Source organism: Anastrepha ludens, chromosome 3, assembly GCF_028408465.1.
Source record: "Anastrepha ludens isolate Willacy chromosome 3, idAnaLude1.1, whole genome shotgun sequence".
NCBI lineage: Eukaryota > Metazoa > Arthropoda > Insecta > Diptera > Tephritidae > Anastrepha > Anastrepha ludens.
In genome coordinates this window covers 46,060,236-46,080,081 of record NC_071499.1, presented here as the reverse complement: position 1 = coordinate 46,080,081, position 19,846 = coordinate 46,060,236, and the positions used below count along the sequence as shown (strand labels likewise).

The window sequence follows — 19,846 nt, the reverse complement described above, 5'->3', positions numbered from 1 at the left end:
ACCAACAAAATATAAAAAATATCTTGAAGATTTAGAAAATGATGATAAATTTAAAAATCTAAATTTAGAATTTCCATTTATAATTAATGAAGAAAATGTTAAAAAATTAGAAGATTATTTTAATATTACCATGAATTTTTATCATTATGATTCAGAAAAAAATGATGATGAATATTACCAAATTCAATTAATGTATAAAAGTAACTCTTTTCGTAATTTCGTTAATGGTTTGCCAAAAAAACATGTTAATATTATATATATAGAAGAAAATATTACAGAAGAAACATACAAATCTCACTTTGTACCACTTAAAAATTTATCTGGATTTTTAAGTGGTAAAATTCATCATCAGCATGAACATCTACATATTTGTAATAAATGTTTTAAACATTTTGAAAAATCTGATAAATTAGAAGAACATATAAAAACATGTTATTTATTAAAAGATGATAATAATATAATACAAAATATAAAGTTACCTAAAGAGGGTGAAAATATTTTAAAATATAAATCTAATGGTGCAGAATTATTTCATCCATATACTTTATATGCTGATTTTGAATGTACTTTGGAAAAAATTAATAAAAAAAAATCTGGCAAATGTAAAAATACAATATTACTTCATGAACACATTCCAAATAGTTATGGTATTTATAACACTTATAACAAACAATATATTTCAAAGAATACTTCTAATAGAAAAGTGCTATTGAAATCATTCTTAGATAATTTAATAAAATATGCTAAAGATTATTATGAAGTAAGAAAATTGAATAATATAATTCAGGATAAAGAATCGATATTAAAGTTTGATAATACTAACAATTGTGAAATTTGTGATATTCCATTTTCTGAAGAAAATAAAAAATGTTGGGATCATGACCATACAACTGGTAAATATAGAATGGCTTTATGTAATAAATGTAATCTAAAGTTAAAGATGCCAAAATTTTTACCAATTATTATTCATAATTTAAAAGGTTATGATTCAAAATTATTTCTAAAATATTTAGATGAATTTCATCCTGAAACTGAAACTAGTGTTCTAGCAACGAGCACTGAAAAATTTAAACAAATTAAAAAACCAGTTATTGTAGGTGAAACTAAATATTTAAAATGTAAAAATGAAAAATGTAAATATCAATATAATTTAAAGACAAGAAACACTTGTCGTAATTGTAATTCAACAGATTTAGAATTATATACAGTTGTCGAAAAAATAGAATTAAGATTTATAGATTCAATGGAATTTATAAATACTTCATTAGATAAAGCTGTTAAAAATTTATTAGATGTTAATGATATATATTGTGTAACATGTAAGAAAATAAGAAATATAGATTATGTATCTTATAAAGTTGGTAAAAATACTGAGAATAAAATATATGCTTGTAGTATTTGTTCAGTTTGTAATACTAAAAATATAAAACCTATTAATTTTGATCATTTAGAAAACTTTAATAATATTTTTAAAAATCTATCATTAAAAAATAAATGTTATTTACTTAGAAAAGGTGTATATCCATATGAATTTATTGATGATTATAAAAAATTAAGTATAACAGAATTTCCAAATCTTGAAGATTTTCATTCATCATTAAATGGAAATATTAATATTAACGATTATAAATTTGCAAATAAATTTTGGAAACATTTTAATTGTAAAACATTTAGAGACTATCATAACTGGTATTTGAAATTAGATGTTATACTTTTAAGTGATGTATTTGATAATTTTAGAAAAGAATGTTTTAAAAATTATAATTTAGATCCTATACATTATATAAGTTCACCACATTTAAGTAATTCATCTGCTTTAAAATTAACCAAACAAAAATTAGAATTATTAACAGATCAAGATATGTATGAATTTTATGAAAGTGGAACTAGAGGTGGAATATCACAAATTGCACATAACTATGCTAAAGCTAATAATTGTTATTATTACGTTGACTCTGTCAACGGTTCACAGAGTGAACATATTGACCATGTCAACGGTTACCGAAAGGAACATGTTGACTCTGTCAACGGTTCACAGAGTGAACATGCTGATATTGTAGAACAAGTTTATAAATTAAGTAAAGAGGAAGCTTCTCTTAAAGGTATATACGATTCTAAAAAATTAACAAGTTATATTTTATATTTAGATGCAAATAATTTATATGGATGGGCCATGTCACAAAAATTAAGTGTTGGTAATCATGAATGGTTAAATGAAGATGAAATTAAATATTTTTGTAATGTTGATAATATTTTAAATAAAGATTTTGATGATAATAATATTGGATATACATTAGAAGTTGATATAAGTATTCCTCCGGAATTACACAACTTTTATAATGATTATGCTCCAGCACCTCATCATTATGTTCCACAATTTGAAGATTTATCACCAAATCAAACAGACTTAATTAATAAAGGGATTGGTAGTAAACCAAATGATAAAATTAAAAAATTAATGTGTACGTTGTTACCAAAGAAAAATTATATAATTGATATAAGATTATTAAAAGAATATTTAAATAATGGTGTAATTTTAACTAAAATTCATAGAGGTATTAAATGTAGACAAGAAGCATGGTTAAAAAATTATATTGAAAAAAATACAACACTTAGAAAAGAAGCTAAAAACGATTTTGAAAAGATTTTTTCAAACTTATGAATAATAGTGTATATGGTAAACAAATGGAAAATGTTAGAAATAGACTTAATGTTAGAATAGTTAAAACTGAAAAAATTATGAGAAAACTAATAAGTAGAAATACATATCAATCAAGAAAAATAATAGATCATAATATGTGTGTAGTGTTTGGTAAAAATACAAATATTAAATTAAATAAACCTATCTTTGGAGGTCAAAATATTTTAGATTTATCAAAATTATTAATGTTTAAAATGTATGTACAACTTAAAACTAAATATGGTAATAGAATGAAATTATTAGGAACAGATACTGATTCATTTATTCTTTATTTTGAAGGTAAACATATTGATGATGATTTTGATATTTATTCTGAAATGAAAGATGATCTAGATAATTATGATACCAGTGATTATATAGATAATTTTCCAATTGAAGATTTAAAATCTAATATTAATAAAAAAGTACCAGGAAAATTTAAAGATGAATATAATGGAATACCAATTAGAGAATTTTGTGGACTTAGAAGTAAAATGTATGCATTTAAGACCGATGTTTGTGATAAAAAAGTTTGTAAAGGAATAAAGAAAAATAATATTAAAAAGTTAACAATTGAAGATTATAAGAATTGTTTGATTAATTTAAAAAATAAAAATGAAACTGTTCATAATATTAGATCATATGATAATAAACTATATACTACAGAAGAGAATAAAATAGGATTGTCACCCTATGATGATAAGTTTTATTTCAATAAAAAGTTGAATAATAATGATAACGATAAGTTAAATAAGACTTACAAATTACCCTGGGGACATTATGAAATAGGAAATGTAGGTAACTAAAACGAACCCCTCCTATTTACTATACATTAAATTATTAATTATATTAGATTAAGTTTTTTTTTTAATTTCAAATGAAATATGATGTGAACATATTTCAACGATGTTGAATATTTGAATTTTTATTTTGATTTATTATTTTTGTTTATCATTTATATATGTATGAATTTTTTAAATTATTTTTGAATTATATTTGTTTCAATTTGTAGTTTACTTTCTTCAATATCTGTTTCACTTTCTTCAATATTTAATTGTTTTATATATTCATCTACTTGAATACTTTTATCAATCTTATTATTAGTTTCATCATTTTGTTTAGTAATATTATTTTGATTAATATTGTCTTTATTTTGTAAAACTAAATCTTTAAGATAATTATCAATTAAAATTTGTTTTTCCGAATAACTATCCAATTGTTTTTCTAAACTGTTTTTAAAATTTTCAATATTTGTTTCTATAAAATCTACTTGTTTAGTTATGTTAATAATATCTTGATTTAAATTATTTTCTAATTGTTCTATTTCTTTATATACAACACCAAAAGCTACCACATTATCTTTTTCTTGTTTTTCAACTTCTTTTTGAAGTAGTTGATTTAATTCCATTAATTTACTAATAATATCTTTCATTTGATCACTATTTGAACGAATTTCTTCAACTTCATTTTCTAATGATATTATTCTATTAAGAGAATATTCATTAGATGAATTTATTTCTGAAAAAGATTTTTGTCCAAACTTATCAATTCCCATTTATTAGAAAAAAATTTTTTAATTTATTTAAATTTATATGTAATTTAATTAAACAGTTAATACGTTTCCTTCGGAGAGAGTCAACATATTTTCTTCTCTTAGTTCCTCAATAATATTCATAATTTCATTATGTATTTCTGGACTATCATTTCCTGCATTATACTCGCCTATTAACAAATTTAATCTATCTTTTAATTCATTAATATCATTCCAATAAACACGTTCAGATTGTGAACTATTCGCAAAACGAACATATTCAGTAGGTAAACTAGTTTTAATTTTAAAATTTTGTAATGATTTTGAAAGATTATTTTTTGAATTTAAACCAGATCCTACTTTTTCTTTTATAATTTTATTTTTAATCAATATTGGTCTAATAAAATTCATATATTTATTTCCAACGCTAGATTTAATACGTTTAGAACTTTTGTCATTATTTTGCATGTAAGCATATGTTGATAATATAATTTCTTCATAATTTTGTAAATCATTATTTGTTACAGCTGTTGATGGTTCTTTTAAAGTTATTAATTCCCATAACCCTTTTGTTCCATTATAAGTTTTATTACTTAAAATAATATCATTATTACTAATTTTTACTTCAGTATTACCAATCCATAAATCTTTTCCATCTTCAGATCTTAGACCAAAAATATTGTCACATAATTTCATATCAGAATTATTTAAATTTAAATATTTCATTGCCATATTTCCAATTTTTTCGGAAATAAATTGTACTGGTGTAGATAACGTTTCATTTGCACTACGCAAAAGAGCGTCTTTTGATGTTGATGGAGTCAACTGTTCGCTCCGTGAACCTGTGCTAGTTGTTGGTGTACTTTCAACTAATTTTTGTTTGTTTGTTTTTCTAATTGGTGATAGTTGCTTTTCGTTAAATTCATTAGTTTGTAAATTCATATTATTGTCAAACGGTTTCGACTCCGTTGAAACATGTTCACTTTGTGAATGTCTATCTATTGTTTTTTTATATGATTGATTTGATTGATTTAAATCTACTATTAAATTTTTAAAGCTATCATTTAAATTGTGAACATTAATAACTGATTGATTTAATGGTTGAATAATTGCTTGAAGATCTTCATTAATTTTTTCTTGTTTTATTACTTTGTTTAAATTAAATTGTTGAAGTTTATTTTTTAAGTCTTTTTGTGTTTTAATATATTCTTTTAAAACTTTATCTGATATCATTGTTATTTAATTAAAATAAATTTTAAATATTTTTGAAATGGATAAAGATGAATTTATTGATACTAAAAATAATGATTTTAAAATAGCAAAAGAGTTGCATAAACCAGTAAGAAAAAATTTTGAAAGAAGAAAAATAATTACTAAAGGCATAAATGAACTATGGGCAGCAGATTTACTAATTATGACAACAGTTAATGTTAGAATTAATAGAGGATACAAATATATGCTTAATGTAATTGATACATTTTCTAAATTTGCTTATATAGAACCATTAAAAAAGAAAGATGGAAAAACAACTTCTGAAGCATTTTTAAATATTATTAAAAAAGCAGGTTGTGCACCAAAATTACTTCATACAGATTCTGGTAAAGAATTTTTAAATAAACATTTCCAAGAAGTTTTAGATAAATACAATATTAACATGTATCAAACATTTAGTGAAAAGAAATCATCAATTGTAGAAAGATTTAATAGAACCATTAATGAAAAACTAAAAATACGATTTGAAATTCAGAAAAATACTAATTGGATTGATGTAATTGATAAAATATTATATGAATATAATTACAAAGATGTACATAGAACTATTGGTATGAAACCTTGTGAAGTAAATGAAAAAAATGAACAATTAATTTTTGATAATTGTTTTAAAATTAATAGAAACAATTTAGAAAAACCAGTTTTTAAAATTGGAGAAAAAGTAAGAATTCAATCACATAAAAAACAATTTGAAAACAAATATAAAAATAATTGGACTCGAGAAATATTTTATATTAGTAAAATTTATCCATCTAATCCAATAACATATTTAATAAGAGATTTAAGTTATGAACCAATATTGGGTAAATTTTATAAATTTGAACTTCAAAGAGTTCAAATTTGAAGTTTCAATTATTTTGCGTCCACCCTCTTCTAACGCTAAATACATACTGCACTTGTAACCATGTTTGACAAAGTCAAACGGTTTCGACAGAGTCGAAACATGTTTGACAAAGTCAAACGGTTTCGACAGAGTCGAAACATGTGTTGATGTATAAAAGCTTATCAAATATTATGCTTATCTTGCAGTTTGTGACTCATGTTGACTCCGTCAACGGTTCACAAAGTGAACATATTCAACAGTATTTCATTTTTTTTGGTTTGTGCTTATGCTTATTCTATTTATAGATTGTGAGCAATGTTGATAAGATCAGCATTGCTTGCTTTGCATACTACTCAGCTGTAATTGCATTACTTTAGAATATGATGTTTAGATGAGTTGGTTAAGCAGTTGGAATTATAACAATAATTTTGTTGCAAGTTCAAATCTGACTCAAAGACTCTTGTTTTGAGGAGTTCGTCGTTTTTTTTGAAAGGTACTTTAAAAAATAAATGTATCCTTTTTTGTTTTTTTTTTTTTTTTGAATAGATTACTTTAAATATTTTGTAATAAATATTTAAAATTATCAATCAATAATAATCGACCCAACTCAAAATTTTTAACTTTTTTTTTTATTTTTGTTTGAATAGATTACTTTAAATATTTTGTAATAAATATTTAAAATTATCAATCAATAATAATCGACCCAACACAAAATTTTTAACTTTTTTTTTTTATTTTTGTTTGAATAGATTACTTTAAATATTTTGTAATAAATATTTAAAATTATCAATCAATAATAATCGACCCAACACAAAATTTTTAACTTTTTTTTTTATTTTTGTTTGAATAGATTACTTTAAATATTTTGTAATAAATATTTAAAATTATCAATCAATAATAATCGACCCAACTCAAAATTTTTAACTTTTTTTTTTTATTTTTGTTTGAATAGATTACTTTAAATATTTTGTAATAAATATTTAAAATTATCAATCAATAATAATCGACCCAACTCAAAATTTTTAACTTTTTTTTTTATTTTTGTTTGAATAGATTACTTTAAATATTTTGTAATCAATATTTTAACATTTTTTCACTTAATAGACATCGACCCAACACAAAATTTTAACTGTACCAACCTAAATATTGATTACTAGTACATCAAAAATAGATATCTTTAATATCTTAAAAATATTAACTACGAGTAACTATAATTTAGGGGTGGACTAAATCGACCCAATTCAAAATTTTTAACTTTTTTTTTGAGATAATATAAGCTAAAAAAATGAGTTAAATGTTAAAAAATGTTAAAATTTTGAGTAACTGTAAGTTAAAAAAATGAGTTAAATGGTAAAAATGTTAAATTTTTGAGTTAAAATGATAAAAATATTAAAATTTTAATATTTTTGATATTGCGTTGTATTCCGGAATATACATACTACTCTCCTCGTACGTTCTCGTTGCAAGACTGCCGACTTCTTTTCTCATCTTTCTCGATGGTGTGGCGCCACAGGGCGACACAAATATGGGTTGCCACCTTACTCACGTTCACTCCCACATATATATATATATATAATTAGCACGTACACCCGTTTTGGGTGTTTGGCCGAGCTCCTCCTCCTATTTGTGGTGTGCGTCTTGATGTTGTTCCACAAATGGAGGGACCTACTGTTTCAAGCAGACTCCGAACGGCAGATATTTTTAAGAGGAGCTTTTTCATGGCAGAAATACACTCGGAGGTCTGCCATTGCCTGCCGAGGGGCGGCCGTTATTAGAAAAATGTGTTTCTTAATTTTGGTGTTTCACCGATATTCGAACCTACGTTCTCTCTCTGAATTCCGAATGGTAGTCACGCACCACCCTACGACTACGGTGGCCGCCGAAATATATATCCGAAATATACACACTACATAAAATCTGCTCCATTTTTTTTCTTGAGCCTGCGAAGTTCGAACACAATACATTTTGTTAAATACGAACTTTAAGCGGCAAAAAATATTTTAAATATATAAAAAAAATATTTAACAAGAAATATTTCATTTTTCTACACTGTATATTTCCATCTACATACATCTCTGTTATAAATGATCATCAGTTCAGTAGTAAAGGTAAAGATGCAAGTAAAATTTTGTAAAAGAGGCTTTCTCATGCTAACTTTTGGGTAAATTCGTGTCTCTCGACTAAGATTTTATAAAATTCCTCCAAACTTGGTACACGCACATTCCTCACCTCACTTAATCTAAATTTCCGTCCCTCCGTCTGATGCTGCAAACTATGTATATACATATGTATAGTGGTCCGAATGCTGAAGGGAGACACTGCCTTTGAAAGAGAAGGTTTCAAACCAAATTAGTAGTGATCTCGTTATTTAATCATCACGTCTCGCTAGTATAACTACTTTGTTCGTGTATTGTGTCTACGTACAAAAATTACACGAAATAAACTGTTCGTACTTATAAATGCACATATACGTATTTGTAAATGTGCAAAAACTTTTTTACTAACGTTAATGACCATTTTCAATTTTTTTATCTATAATTAGCTACTTATATTAGTAAGGCAAGATTTGTCCAACAGCTTCTTGTAGCAGTTAATTTCAATGTTAAGCTACGAAGTCATCATTAGAAATAATATCAAGGCTGCATATACACTACTAGGGGCCAAATGACCAAATATGCAGACTTGAAGTGCATTAACGCAGGCAAACGCCGAAGTTGGCACTCTGTACTTCTCTGCGTAATTACAAACATTTATAGATGCATAAATAATTGGCGCTTGCAGCCTTTTTGAGTATTTGGCCGAGCTTCTCCCTCCATTTGTGGTGTGCGCCTTGATGTTTACCACAAATGGAGGGACCTACAGTTTTATGGCGCATCCGAACAGCAGATGGCTTTTTATAAAGAATTTTTCATGGCAGAAGCACACGTGGAGGTTTGCCATTGTACTAGGAGCGACCGCTATTAAAAAACTTTTTCTATTATTTGGTGTTTCGTGCCCGGTATTTCGCAGCTGTTCACTTCCCAATGGTAGCGGCGAAAGCTGTGTGGTTGGAGTCATTTTTAATGGTCCGTGTTTTTACTGGCTTGAAGAACAGAGGGCTTTTAATTTCGTACATTAAATTGTGTTTTTTTATTGTTTTTGTACACATTTAGATAGGACAAAAATAAAATGAATGGCATTTCCTCTTGGACGCTCATTAGCAGACGTAGAATATCGGAAAGAAATATTTTATCTGAGACTTTTTTCTTCGAAAATAAGTGTCGCCCTCTTTGTTCAAACGAAAAATTGTTATAACTCATGTAGAGTACCTCCACTCCACTTCCAAACTTCTTTCGAATTCTTTAAATATATTTTTAACACTCAAACTCAAATTATGTAAACCATTTCAATTCACTCTACTCTTCAATTTCAATGACATAATTCTTTTCATTTCAACTTACTCTACTTTAATGACATAATTCTTTTCATTTCAATTTACTCTACTCTTTAATTTCAGTGACATAAATTCTTTTCCTTTTTTTTGAAACCCGAAACATAAGTAAACACATGGCACACACCAAATACATTTTTTTTGTCATATGATACCCCACTCCAGAGCAAAGCCATAGCTCACTGTGAAGTAAGTTAACCTAAACAAAATTTAAGTCAACCTAAGCAAAATTTCATTTGTATAGTATTTTTAAGTGTTTACAATTTTGTTATTGATTTTTACTTGTAACAATGTTTGATTGTAATTATGTATATTTTATTGATGACAAGGCAAAAAGAAAGTATAAAAATAAAGCCATTCTATCAGAAGGCAGCTCAGTCTCAACCTGATAGTTGGAAGGCAGTCATTTGCCCTAACTGAATAAAAATCTTTTATTTACAAAGGAATCTTTAGTCGGCAAGTTTGCTCTAAAGCTCTTCCATAAAATAATAGCACTTACATGACGATCCTGCTTCACTTTACACTCGATCGAACAAAAATTTGAACTTCGTTTAAAGACTGGAATTGATGATTTCGGATGAGTTCAACAATGCGTGCTGGCATGAGCGTTATCAGGCAAAGTAAAGGGTCTTTCAAAAGTACCACCTAACTGTCAATGAGTATTGAATAATTCCGTGATGGTACATTTTTAATGACATCTTTGACATTTGTCTGGTGACAGGTGCACAATTTTACAAAATTTTACTACGCGTTAAAACTATTGCAACTTATTGTGAAAATGGTCGATCTTTAACCACAACATAAAGTAAAGTTCGTGAGATTTTTGGTATAAAATATTGTGCGAATGAGTCGACAATTGAAAGGTTGGTGAAAAAGTTTCAAGAATCTTATTTTTTCGAGGATAGAAAAAAGGACTGTAAGACTAAAAACTTGACGTTCTGTTGAGAATATTACTGCTGTAGCGCAAAGTATTGCTGAACAGCCTTCAAAATCGATATTTAGACGATCTCAGCAATTAGGCATTCATGAATCAACACTTTGACGGATTGTACTTGTAGACGCGCTCATGGTGGACATAACCTGCAAGGCCTCACAACTCTTTACTAGAGACAGGGCACTTACGCTATCATTGACATTGGAGAGATTTTTTCTTTGGAAGTAGTGATTTTATTTGAACATTTACTCTATCCACTGGCGTCGATTCAAGGCAATACTCTCACTAATATCTCCGAAATCAAGATAGATAGAAGATATTTAAAGGACATACAAATTTATATTTGAGGTGAACAAAAATTGGCTACTTCATTTGTCTCTTTAGCTTTCCAACGATATCAGCACTATGTACGAATAATTTTTAGAACTTAAAATTAGTGCTAGCAAAAATCAAAACAAGAATCGCTCAACCTCGACAGCATCGAACAGATATGCAAGTACTCGTTGCTCATACGCCCGGGGTGCTCGAAAATCTGCGAATAAAATCGAGAGATGTGATATGCAACACATGGATTGAAAAGTCCTGGGCCTAACAAAGAAAACACGTTTTTTTTATTCAAAATGAGCTTTATTCATCAACGTAATTTCCATCATGAATAACGCAACCATTCCAGCGCCGCTCTAACATTTCAATACCACTTTTGTAGGACGATTTATCTTTTGCCTCAAAATAGGCCTCAGTTTCAGCGGTAACCTCTTCATTCGAGCGAAATTTCTTACCGGCGAGCACTTTTTGTTTGAGTCTGCGAACAGCCAGTAGTTGTTGGAAACTAAAACTGGCATGGTGGATGTGGAGAAATTCGAGGTTTCCATTCATGTCGTTTTTCCCTTGTTTTGATTGATTTGTGACACGGTGCGTTGCCTTGATAAAACAAAACAGTGAGAAAACGCGGCACCCAGTTTGAACAGAGCTTTCTCGTGGTCAAATTCTCATGCAATATAAAGCCAAGACGTGCTTTTGATATCTTTACGATGTCAGCTAACTCACGTAACTTCACTTTTCGATAATTCAAAACGATTTGCTTCTTTGACAATTCGCTTGAATGTATTGGTTGAAAGTTTTCATTAAGAGTCACTAATTTTATCCGAATAAAATTACTTTTCAGTTGTAGAAATTAGGAAAGAAATATTTTGCGAAAGTAACAAGTGCGCTCTCTATTTTGGGTGCCACGCGATGAATCTGCAAAAAAACATTGGAAACTTGCGTGTTGTACTTCAGTGCCGTCCAAAGTTCACATTTGTGGGAATCATTTTAGTCCAAACGTCTTTGCTGCTTCAGGCGTGAAGCGAAAGCGGTTGAGCCCATACGCAGTTTCTTTAGGTCGATGAATTTTACGCAGGCGGACTGGAGTACACCTCTGAATATATTATTATGAAACTTAATTTAATAACATACATTTCAGACGAGATTGGATGGTCGTGGATGGTCCAAAAGAGGTGACGTTTGATCAAACCAAAGGCGCAATTTTTAAATGATAAAAATTTTCGAAAATGTATTTGCAGGAATTAATTGAAAAAAAGCAATGATCCTACTACATCTATGTCAGATTTAGTTTTTTAATTTTTTTAAAGGTTCAATTTTCGAATCAAATATGAACACAGTTTTGAAGCAAAAGCAAAGCAGACCAAAGTTTACTATAAATAAAGGACTTTATAAAATAGCTCCATAAGTTTTATTCTAAACGCATTGTAATTTTAAATTATTTTATAAAATTTTAACTGAAATATCGTATGAAATTCCTAGGTACTACTAAGCCACATAAATCCCTTCACAGACAAATTGTCAAATAAGCAGGTTATCAATGGCTGGCTCACTGTGTAAATACTAAAAGTATCTTTTGTAAACGCAAAATACTTTATTGCTGCTTACCCGATTGAGTTAGTGCCGAAATATTACAAGTATTAGGGGGGGGAATAAGTTCGTAGCGTTTTTACCGAAGTATTTTATTTAAACAAAAAACAGTAATTACATCAATAAATTAATTAACGAATTTTGTTGTTTACAACCTCGTCCCACCTCTCCACCAATTTGTTGATGCCGTTCCGCCAAAAATCGCTTGGTCTGGTGTCAAAGAAGTAGTTGAGACAGTTTTCAGGGATCTCATTGTTATCGAAGGTAACGCCCTCCATATGGTTTGACAGGGAGCGGTCGATGCAAGGTCTTGGGAATACGGTGGATGCTGAAGGAACTCCCATTCGAGCACTTAGAGTGCAGCTTTGACGCCTTTTGCAACATGGGACTTGGCGCAACAAGACAGCCGAGATGCTAAGAAGCTATTCCCAATTTTTCGGTAAATCTTATTGAATGCAAATGGAAGAGAATCGTTTTACGATCGAAGTTCATTTTTTCCGCTAATTCACGACTGGTTTGGCGACCGTTTTCCTTCAGAAGTGATTTGAGAATTCATCGAATTCAGAAGGCCTTCCGCTGAGGGACGTTTCATCGACGTCAAAGTCGCCATTTTCGAACTTTGCAAACCATTTTCGTGCTGTAGGCTCGCATATGACACCTCACGTCGCAAATGTCGCGGGTTGGTTCGGCAGGCTCGCAGGTGTCGAAAATGTTGATTTTTCCTCCTGGGTATTCCATTTACAAGCATCAAAACTATATTAATAAAAATTAAATAACTCAAAAATATAATTACCACAGTTTTGTAGAGCAGAAAGGGTTCTATCGAATAAATATTTACCCTCTGCCAAACAGCAAAAAATCGTTGTAAAATAGAAGAAAATATAAAAACGCCAACCCAATACCTGTGAATGCGAAACTCAAAAGGATGTAATAGCGGCTTGCCGAATTCCCGAATTGCAAAAGCTCACTCTGAGGATTTAAGATAGTTCCAGCTGTTCACATCCACAAACGTTATATGCCATTGGCACAAATGGTGTGAGATTTGAGCGTTCCACGATATTTGGAGACTGTCTATACGCGGGCTTCCTAAACAAGCCTATATGTATGCTTGTCCATGAAATTTTTGGATGAAATACAATCCGCATAACTTGAAAATCGCATAAAAAGAGACCTCTTTTTGACTGGCGCGATAACTGCTTAAGCGGTTTTGGTCAAGTTTAACAAAGCCGTTTATTTCTCGTGCTAACCGGCGCCAGTTTGACACAGAAAGTGAAGTGAACTTTCCAATGCAAAATAGACCTTGCTCTTCCTCCTTCTCCGCTACTATCAACACTGACCGTATCAAATACTTTCAGAGCTGGAGCATCTGTATTCTGATCTTTCCAATGCAAAGTAGTCCTTCCTCTTCCTCCTTCTCCGCTACTACCAACACAGAGCTTTAGCGTCTGTGTTCTGTAGCAGTCTTGTTATTTAAAACCCACACCAAGTAGCTGAAAAATATTAAAATACGCATTACTACATTCAATTCTAACTTTCTTCACAGCTTTTTCTACTGCACATGGATGAAATCACTGCAATTTGCGCGAACGGAACTGAAGCGGTTGCACCAGTTGGTTGTTCAACTATCATTGTGAACAATGAAAAATCGGTGAGTTTGTGATTTGCAAATAATCTAATTTTAAATCAAAACATATAATTGGGCATTTTCAGCGCATTCTCGCTCACACCGAAGACGCACTGACAGCAACACTCAATCATTACTATTTCGTAGTGGCGCATATCATCAATGATACACCGCAGGGCAAACACAAGGTCAAGGAGGAGCATTTCATGTCACTTTGCTATGCCGGTCATTTACCTGGCTACACGATGAACTACAATCACCATGGATTGGTCTTCACCATTAACACACTGGCTGCATCGGATTTGAGGAGTGGCAAAACTCGTAAGGAAAATTATTTTACATTCAATATTTTAATACCTGTAGACCTACTACAAAAATCTATAAAATGCATAGATTATAAATTAATACATTAGTAATATCTTGCAGCTCGCCATTTTATCACACGCGCCCTTTTGAGCGCAGAAAACTACGACCAGGCACTGAATATACTCAAAGATGAAGGAGTTGGTGCTGGAGACGGTTGCTCCATTAACCTGTCTTTCATTAAGTAAATATTTACCCTTTATTTTGTATCAGTAAAATAATTTTTGTGTTAAATTTCCCTTCAAGCGACGAGTCTGGCAAATTCTACAATATCGAAATGGCGCCTGTGCCGGAAGATGGCACAGAATCTCGTCTGGATATTAAGGAGGTATGCACCGGAGAACACAATTGTCACGCCAACAGGTATGCATATGTTTTTGGCTTCAGAATACCTACACTAAGCGAAATAGCAAAGAGTATGGGACACTGAACAAAAAACATGTCTTTAATAAAATAATCAGAGGTAAAATCTTTTTACCTATCGGCTTAGGGAAGAAGACAAAAGTAAGAATAAAATATTTTAAAGGATTTATTTCAGCCTTTTATGGAAAAATTTTAATAATTTTCAAGAGCATAAAAGGAAATAGATAAAACGTGGGCTGAAAAGCCCCGGACCTAACAAAGAAAACTCGATTTTTGTTTTGTTCAAAATCAGCTTTATTCATCAACGTAATTTCCATCACGAATAACGCAACCATTCCAGCGCCGCTCTAACATTTCAATACCACTTTTGTAGAATGATTTATCTTTTGCCTCAAAATAGACCTCAGTTTCAGAGATAACCTCTTTCCTGGAGCGAAATTTCTTACCGGCGAGCATTTTCGTAAGTCTGCGAACAGCCAGTAGTCGCTGGGAGCGAAGTCTGGCGCATACGGTGGCAATTTGAAGTTTCCATTCATGTAGTTTTGCTATTGGTTTGCTTGACTTACGACACGGTGCGGAGAAACTTTCTTTAAATTTAAATAAGTATAGTCTCGCCAAATCTCTTACGGAGAGTATATCTTTGGGAGTAACATATACACAATCGCATATTACTCGCAATTATGCATGTAAGGACATTATGCAATTATACGCACAAGGCTCAATAAATCACTTATTTGCATCAAACTTTCCACATAAGTGCGACTCTGTCCACCGAGCCATAAGGCCCAATAATAGGCTTGGAAGATAGTCTACCGACTCCTGGCCATTTTGTCGGCCAATCCACGACAACTCCAATACATCTTTTTCGCAAATACGATGCCTACCAAGAAGAAACAGTACACATCTCAGTCTCGCACAGTCAGAAGAAAGGTATATATGCTCAGCGTAACTCAGCTACATCTTAGGTTTACTGAGGGAACGAGATAAGGATGCGGCAGAGGCAAGATAACAAAAGGCCTTCAGGTCGAAGTGCACACCTTTTTACAGTACCATTACTAAGTTACTATTACTAAGGCTCAATAAATTTAATGAAACATAGTTTAGTTAAAATACAGTACACCACATTGGTCAGCTTTAATATTCCTTACGAGGTATAAAGCTCAAATAAATAAAGCTGCAAGTGAGCTAACTCCGAGGCCCTCCCTAAGCTCAACGGATATTTTATATTGAATAACCTGAATTTGTTGTTTTTTGAATGCTAATTTTGCAACATTTCAGATATGAGCGCTTGTGCACCAAAGAGGCCAATCCCTGGTTACTAGAATCGAGCAAATCGCGCATGAATACTTTCGACGGCTATCAGCCACCAAACTGCAAGGATGACGTCGTACAAATGCTGAGCGACTGCAGCGGCGGTGACTATTGTGTCTTCAACGAGAATAATTCACTGGATGAACTGGTTAAAACAATTGCTGTTGGTGTTTTTGATTTGAATGAAAAAACGGTTGCCTTATACTCAGACAATCCGGGCAAGACCAAGCCACACTGTGTACTGCCACTTATACTGAAGCAGTGAACTAAATATTTATGAACTTATCCATAGCTATAAAAATTGTACGCAATGATAAGAAGAATAGCTTCATACACGTCTTCATATCTAAATAAAAATGCTAGTTTTTAATTAAAAAAATATTATATTGTATATACAGCTGTAAATGAACCAATGTGATTATACAACAACAACTATAGAAATCAATGTGGCCTTAAAAACCATCTTAAAAATGGCGAAAATAAAGTAAACTGAATAAATAATTTTGTTTCAATAGTTTCAACACACCTAAGTATTTCCTAATTTTAGAAGACCATGAGTTACCGAAACTGCTAGGGACTATTATTTAAGGGAATAGGGGTAGTCTGAGGCCCAAAAAAATTATGATTTTCAATCATTTTATTCGCTAGTTTTTACAAAAATAAAAGCATAATATTAATATTGGGTTATCCGGAAAATAATTGCCGATTTTTTAAAAGAAAGTAAATACATTTTTATTAAAACTTAGAATGAACTTTAATCAATTATATATTTTCCACTTTGTTCGATAACCTTTTGCCATCTTTCCGCTCAAAGAATTTCTGGCCTTTATTTGCAAATAACTGAATTAAGTGAGATTTTATATCCTCGTCATTGCCGAAAGTTTTATCATTTAAGGAGTTCTGCAAAGACCCAAACAAATGGTAGGCTGACGGTGCAAGGTCAGGGCTATATGGTGGATGCATCAAAAGTTCCCAGACAAGCTCTCTCAGTTTTTGGCGAGTGACCAAAGATGTATGCGGTCTAGCGTTGTCCTGATGAAATATGACACCTTTACGATTGATCGCTTTTCGTTGATGGCTGTATTCAATTTGTCCAATTGTTGGCAGTAGACATCCGCATTAATCGTTTGGCTCCTCTGAAGTAGCTCAAAATATACCACACTTTTCAAATCCCACCAAATTGACGGCATAATCTTCTTTTGGCGAATATCAGCCTTTAAAGTGGTTTGTGGCGCTTCATCATGCTTGGACCATGATTGTTTTCTATTCCCGTTATTATAAACAATCCATTTTCCGTCACCAGTGATAGTCCGCTTCAAAAATGGATCGACTTTATTGCGTTTAAGATGCATTTCACCAGCGTTGATTCGGTTTGTTAAATTAATTTCTTTCAATTCATATGGTACCTAAACGTCAAGCTTTCTACTCCAAGACTCTTTATATGCTTATAAACAGTTGATTTTTGTGTATTTAACTTCTCTTTAATCTCAGGCAAAGTTACATGATGATCCAATTCGATTAAAGTTTTGATAACGACTTCATCAACATCACTTGGCCGACCTGAACGTAGCTTAAGGGAAAAATCTCCAGAACGGAATTTGATAAACCGATTTCGACCCTGTCTTTCTTTTAAGGCTTTATCGCCATACAAATTAAGCAACTTTTTAGCAACCTTCTCTGCGCTTTTTCCTTTATGGAAATAATAAAGTGAAATATGACGAAAATGCTCTTTTGTGGACTCTATATTAAAATTGACGCCAAACAAACAAATATAAACAAAATTACGAGCAATTTTTCTCTAAAGCAAGCTAAAAGTGACAGCTAATAACTGTCAAGAGAAAAAAATTTAAATAAATAGTCACGAGCTGTTCAAAACAATTATTAACGCCGTCTATATGTAAAATCGGCAATTACTTTCCCTACAACCCAATACATCATGTTTCGACTTGACTTTAGCAAAATTTCAAAAAAAAAAAATTAATAATTGTAAAAGTTATCGCTGTTTGTGTGGAGCCCGTTTCCCTAGAAATCCCTTGCGATGATCATCACAAGTCCTTTGAGATTCGTGTAAAATCAATTGGATAAGAGAAATTAGTTTTATTAATAGATAATCTTGTGACTGATCGAAGCTTTTTTTCAAAATTAACAATATGGCGGCCTCAGGAAAAATTTTTCAGATTGTCGAGAAAAAACCGGCAATTAATTGCTTAAAAAAGGTCGACACTTTTGAAAAAAAATCTTTCGATCAGGCACGAGTTTTTTATGTTTTTCAAAAGCAATATAAATTTTTTTGAAATCTACCAAGCGGTTTTTAAGTTATAGTGATCACCAGTTCAAAAAACATAGTTTTGAGGAAAACGCATTTAAAGTTTTGCGAACGCTCCGGAGCGCCCGAGCGCCCTTTGTTAATTGTTGAATAACTCGAAAAGTATTTGTCGAACTCACTTCAAATTTTCACACAATATTTTTTATTTATTAAACTTTAAGAAAATGCAAAAACAAAATTTTTTGAAAATTCTATCTACCCCCAGCACCTTAAGTCCGAATTCAGAGGAGTTTCATCGAAATCTGTTTAGAAAATGTTGCCTGCTTAAATTTTAATCTAATTATTTTGAGTCCATAAACACCCTGAGAAGAGCAAAAATATTCCTATGGCGACTCAGCCATTACAGAGCCAAGTAAATGGGTTCCTGATTACAAGGACTTCAATGGAAACACTACCAAAAAAATACATTAATCTTCTTGCAAACAGTAGGTCAATGGCATATTCGGTATTAGAATAAATACAGTCTGCCTAGTAAAGAAAGATCAGATTGGAGATACTTTTTTCAATAGGGTTTTTTTGACATCACGCGTGACTACTGTCAAAATAAATATATAATTTTAAAGTAAATGAGGTTCTCCTGCAGCACAGTGGCATCACAATGGACCTGTAAGGTCTAAGTGAGTTGGTCGTACAGACCGACTACCATCATAACCTAACTGAACCTACATACATTTTTTCAGTATTCATTGACATTTCATCATGGAAAGACTTATGGCTCAACAACGTTTACAAAATGTATAATTGTATTACGAAAATCGACGCTCTGTGAAAAGTGATCATCGCGCGCTCAGGACAACTTATAGTGTTCAACGATGAGGCCCATTTTGTCGCTTAATGGCAACGTCAATAAGAAAAATTGCCGCATTTGGGCTGAAGAGCCTTTATATTAATCAAAAACAACCGTTTGGTGCGGTCTATGGGCTAGAGGAATCATCAGCCTATATTTCTTCAAAGACGAGGCTGGCGTCAATGTAACAGTGAATGGCGAACGCTATCGCGCCGTAATCAACGACTTTTTAATGCTGGAAATTTAAGCCCATAATCTCCACAACATTTTGTTCCAACAAGACGGCGCTACTTGTCATAGAGCCCGTGAAACAATATATTTAATATACTTCATCGTCGTTTCGGTGAGCAATTTATCTCGTCTCGTCTCGGACCAGTGGATTGGCCACCAAGATCGTGTGACATCACGCCTTTGGACTTTCATTTGTGGGGATAAGTAAAGTCTAAATGCTTTGTGGATAAATCAGCTTCGATTGAGGTATTGAAAGTTAA

General features: G+C 31.1%; 1 protein-coding gene across 1 annotated transcript in view; it reads left to right on the top strand.

Annotated features, from left to right (window-relative positions):
* The window catches only part of LOC128857877 (beta-alanyl-dopamine/carcinine hydrolase), a 68,951-nt gene extending 52,091 nt beyond the window's left edge, over nucleotides 1-16,860 (top strand). Inside the window, exons 4-8 of the mRNA XM_054093679.1 lie at nucleotides 14,125-14,229; nucleotides 14,292-14,526; nucleotides 14,632-14,752; nucleotides 14,815-14,931; nucleotides 16,210-16,860. Of these exons, the coding sequence (XP_053949654.1) occupies nucleotides 14,125-14,229; nucleotides 14,292-14,526; nucleotides 14,632-14,752; nucleotides 14,815-14,931; nucleotides 16,210-16,507 (876 nt within the window). The 3' untranslated portion in view covers nucleotides 16,508-16,860. The remainder of the gene's footprint in view (nucleotides 1-14,124; nucleotides 14,230-14,291; nucleotides 14,527-14,631; nucleotides 14,753-14,814; nucleotides 14,932-16,209) is intronic.
* The last annotated feature ends 2,986 nt before the right edge of the window (nucleotides 16,861-19,846 follow it).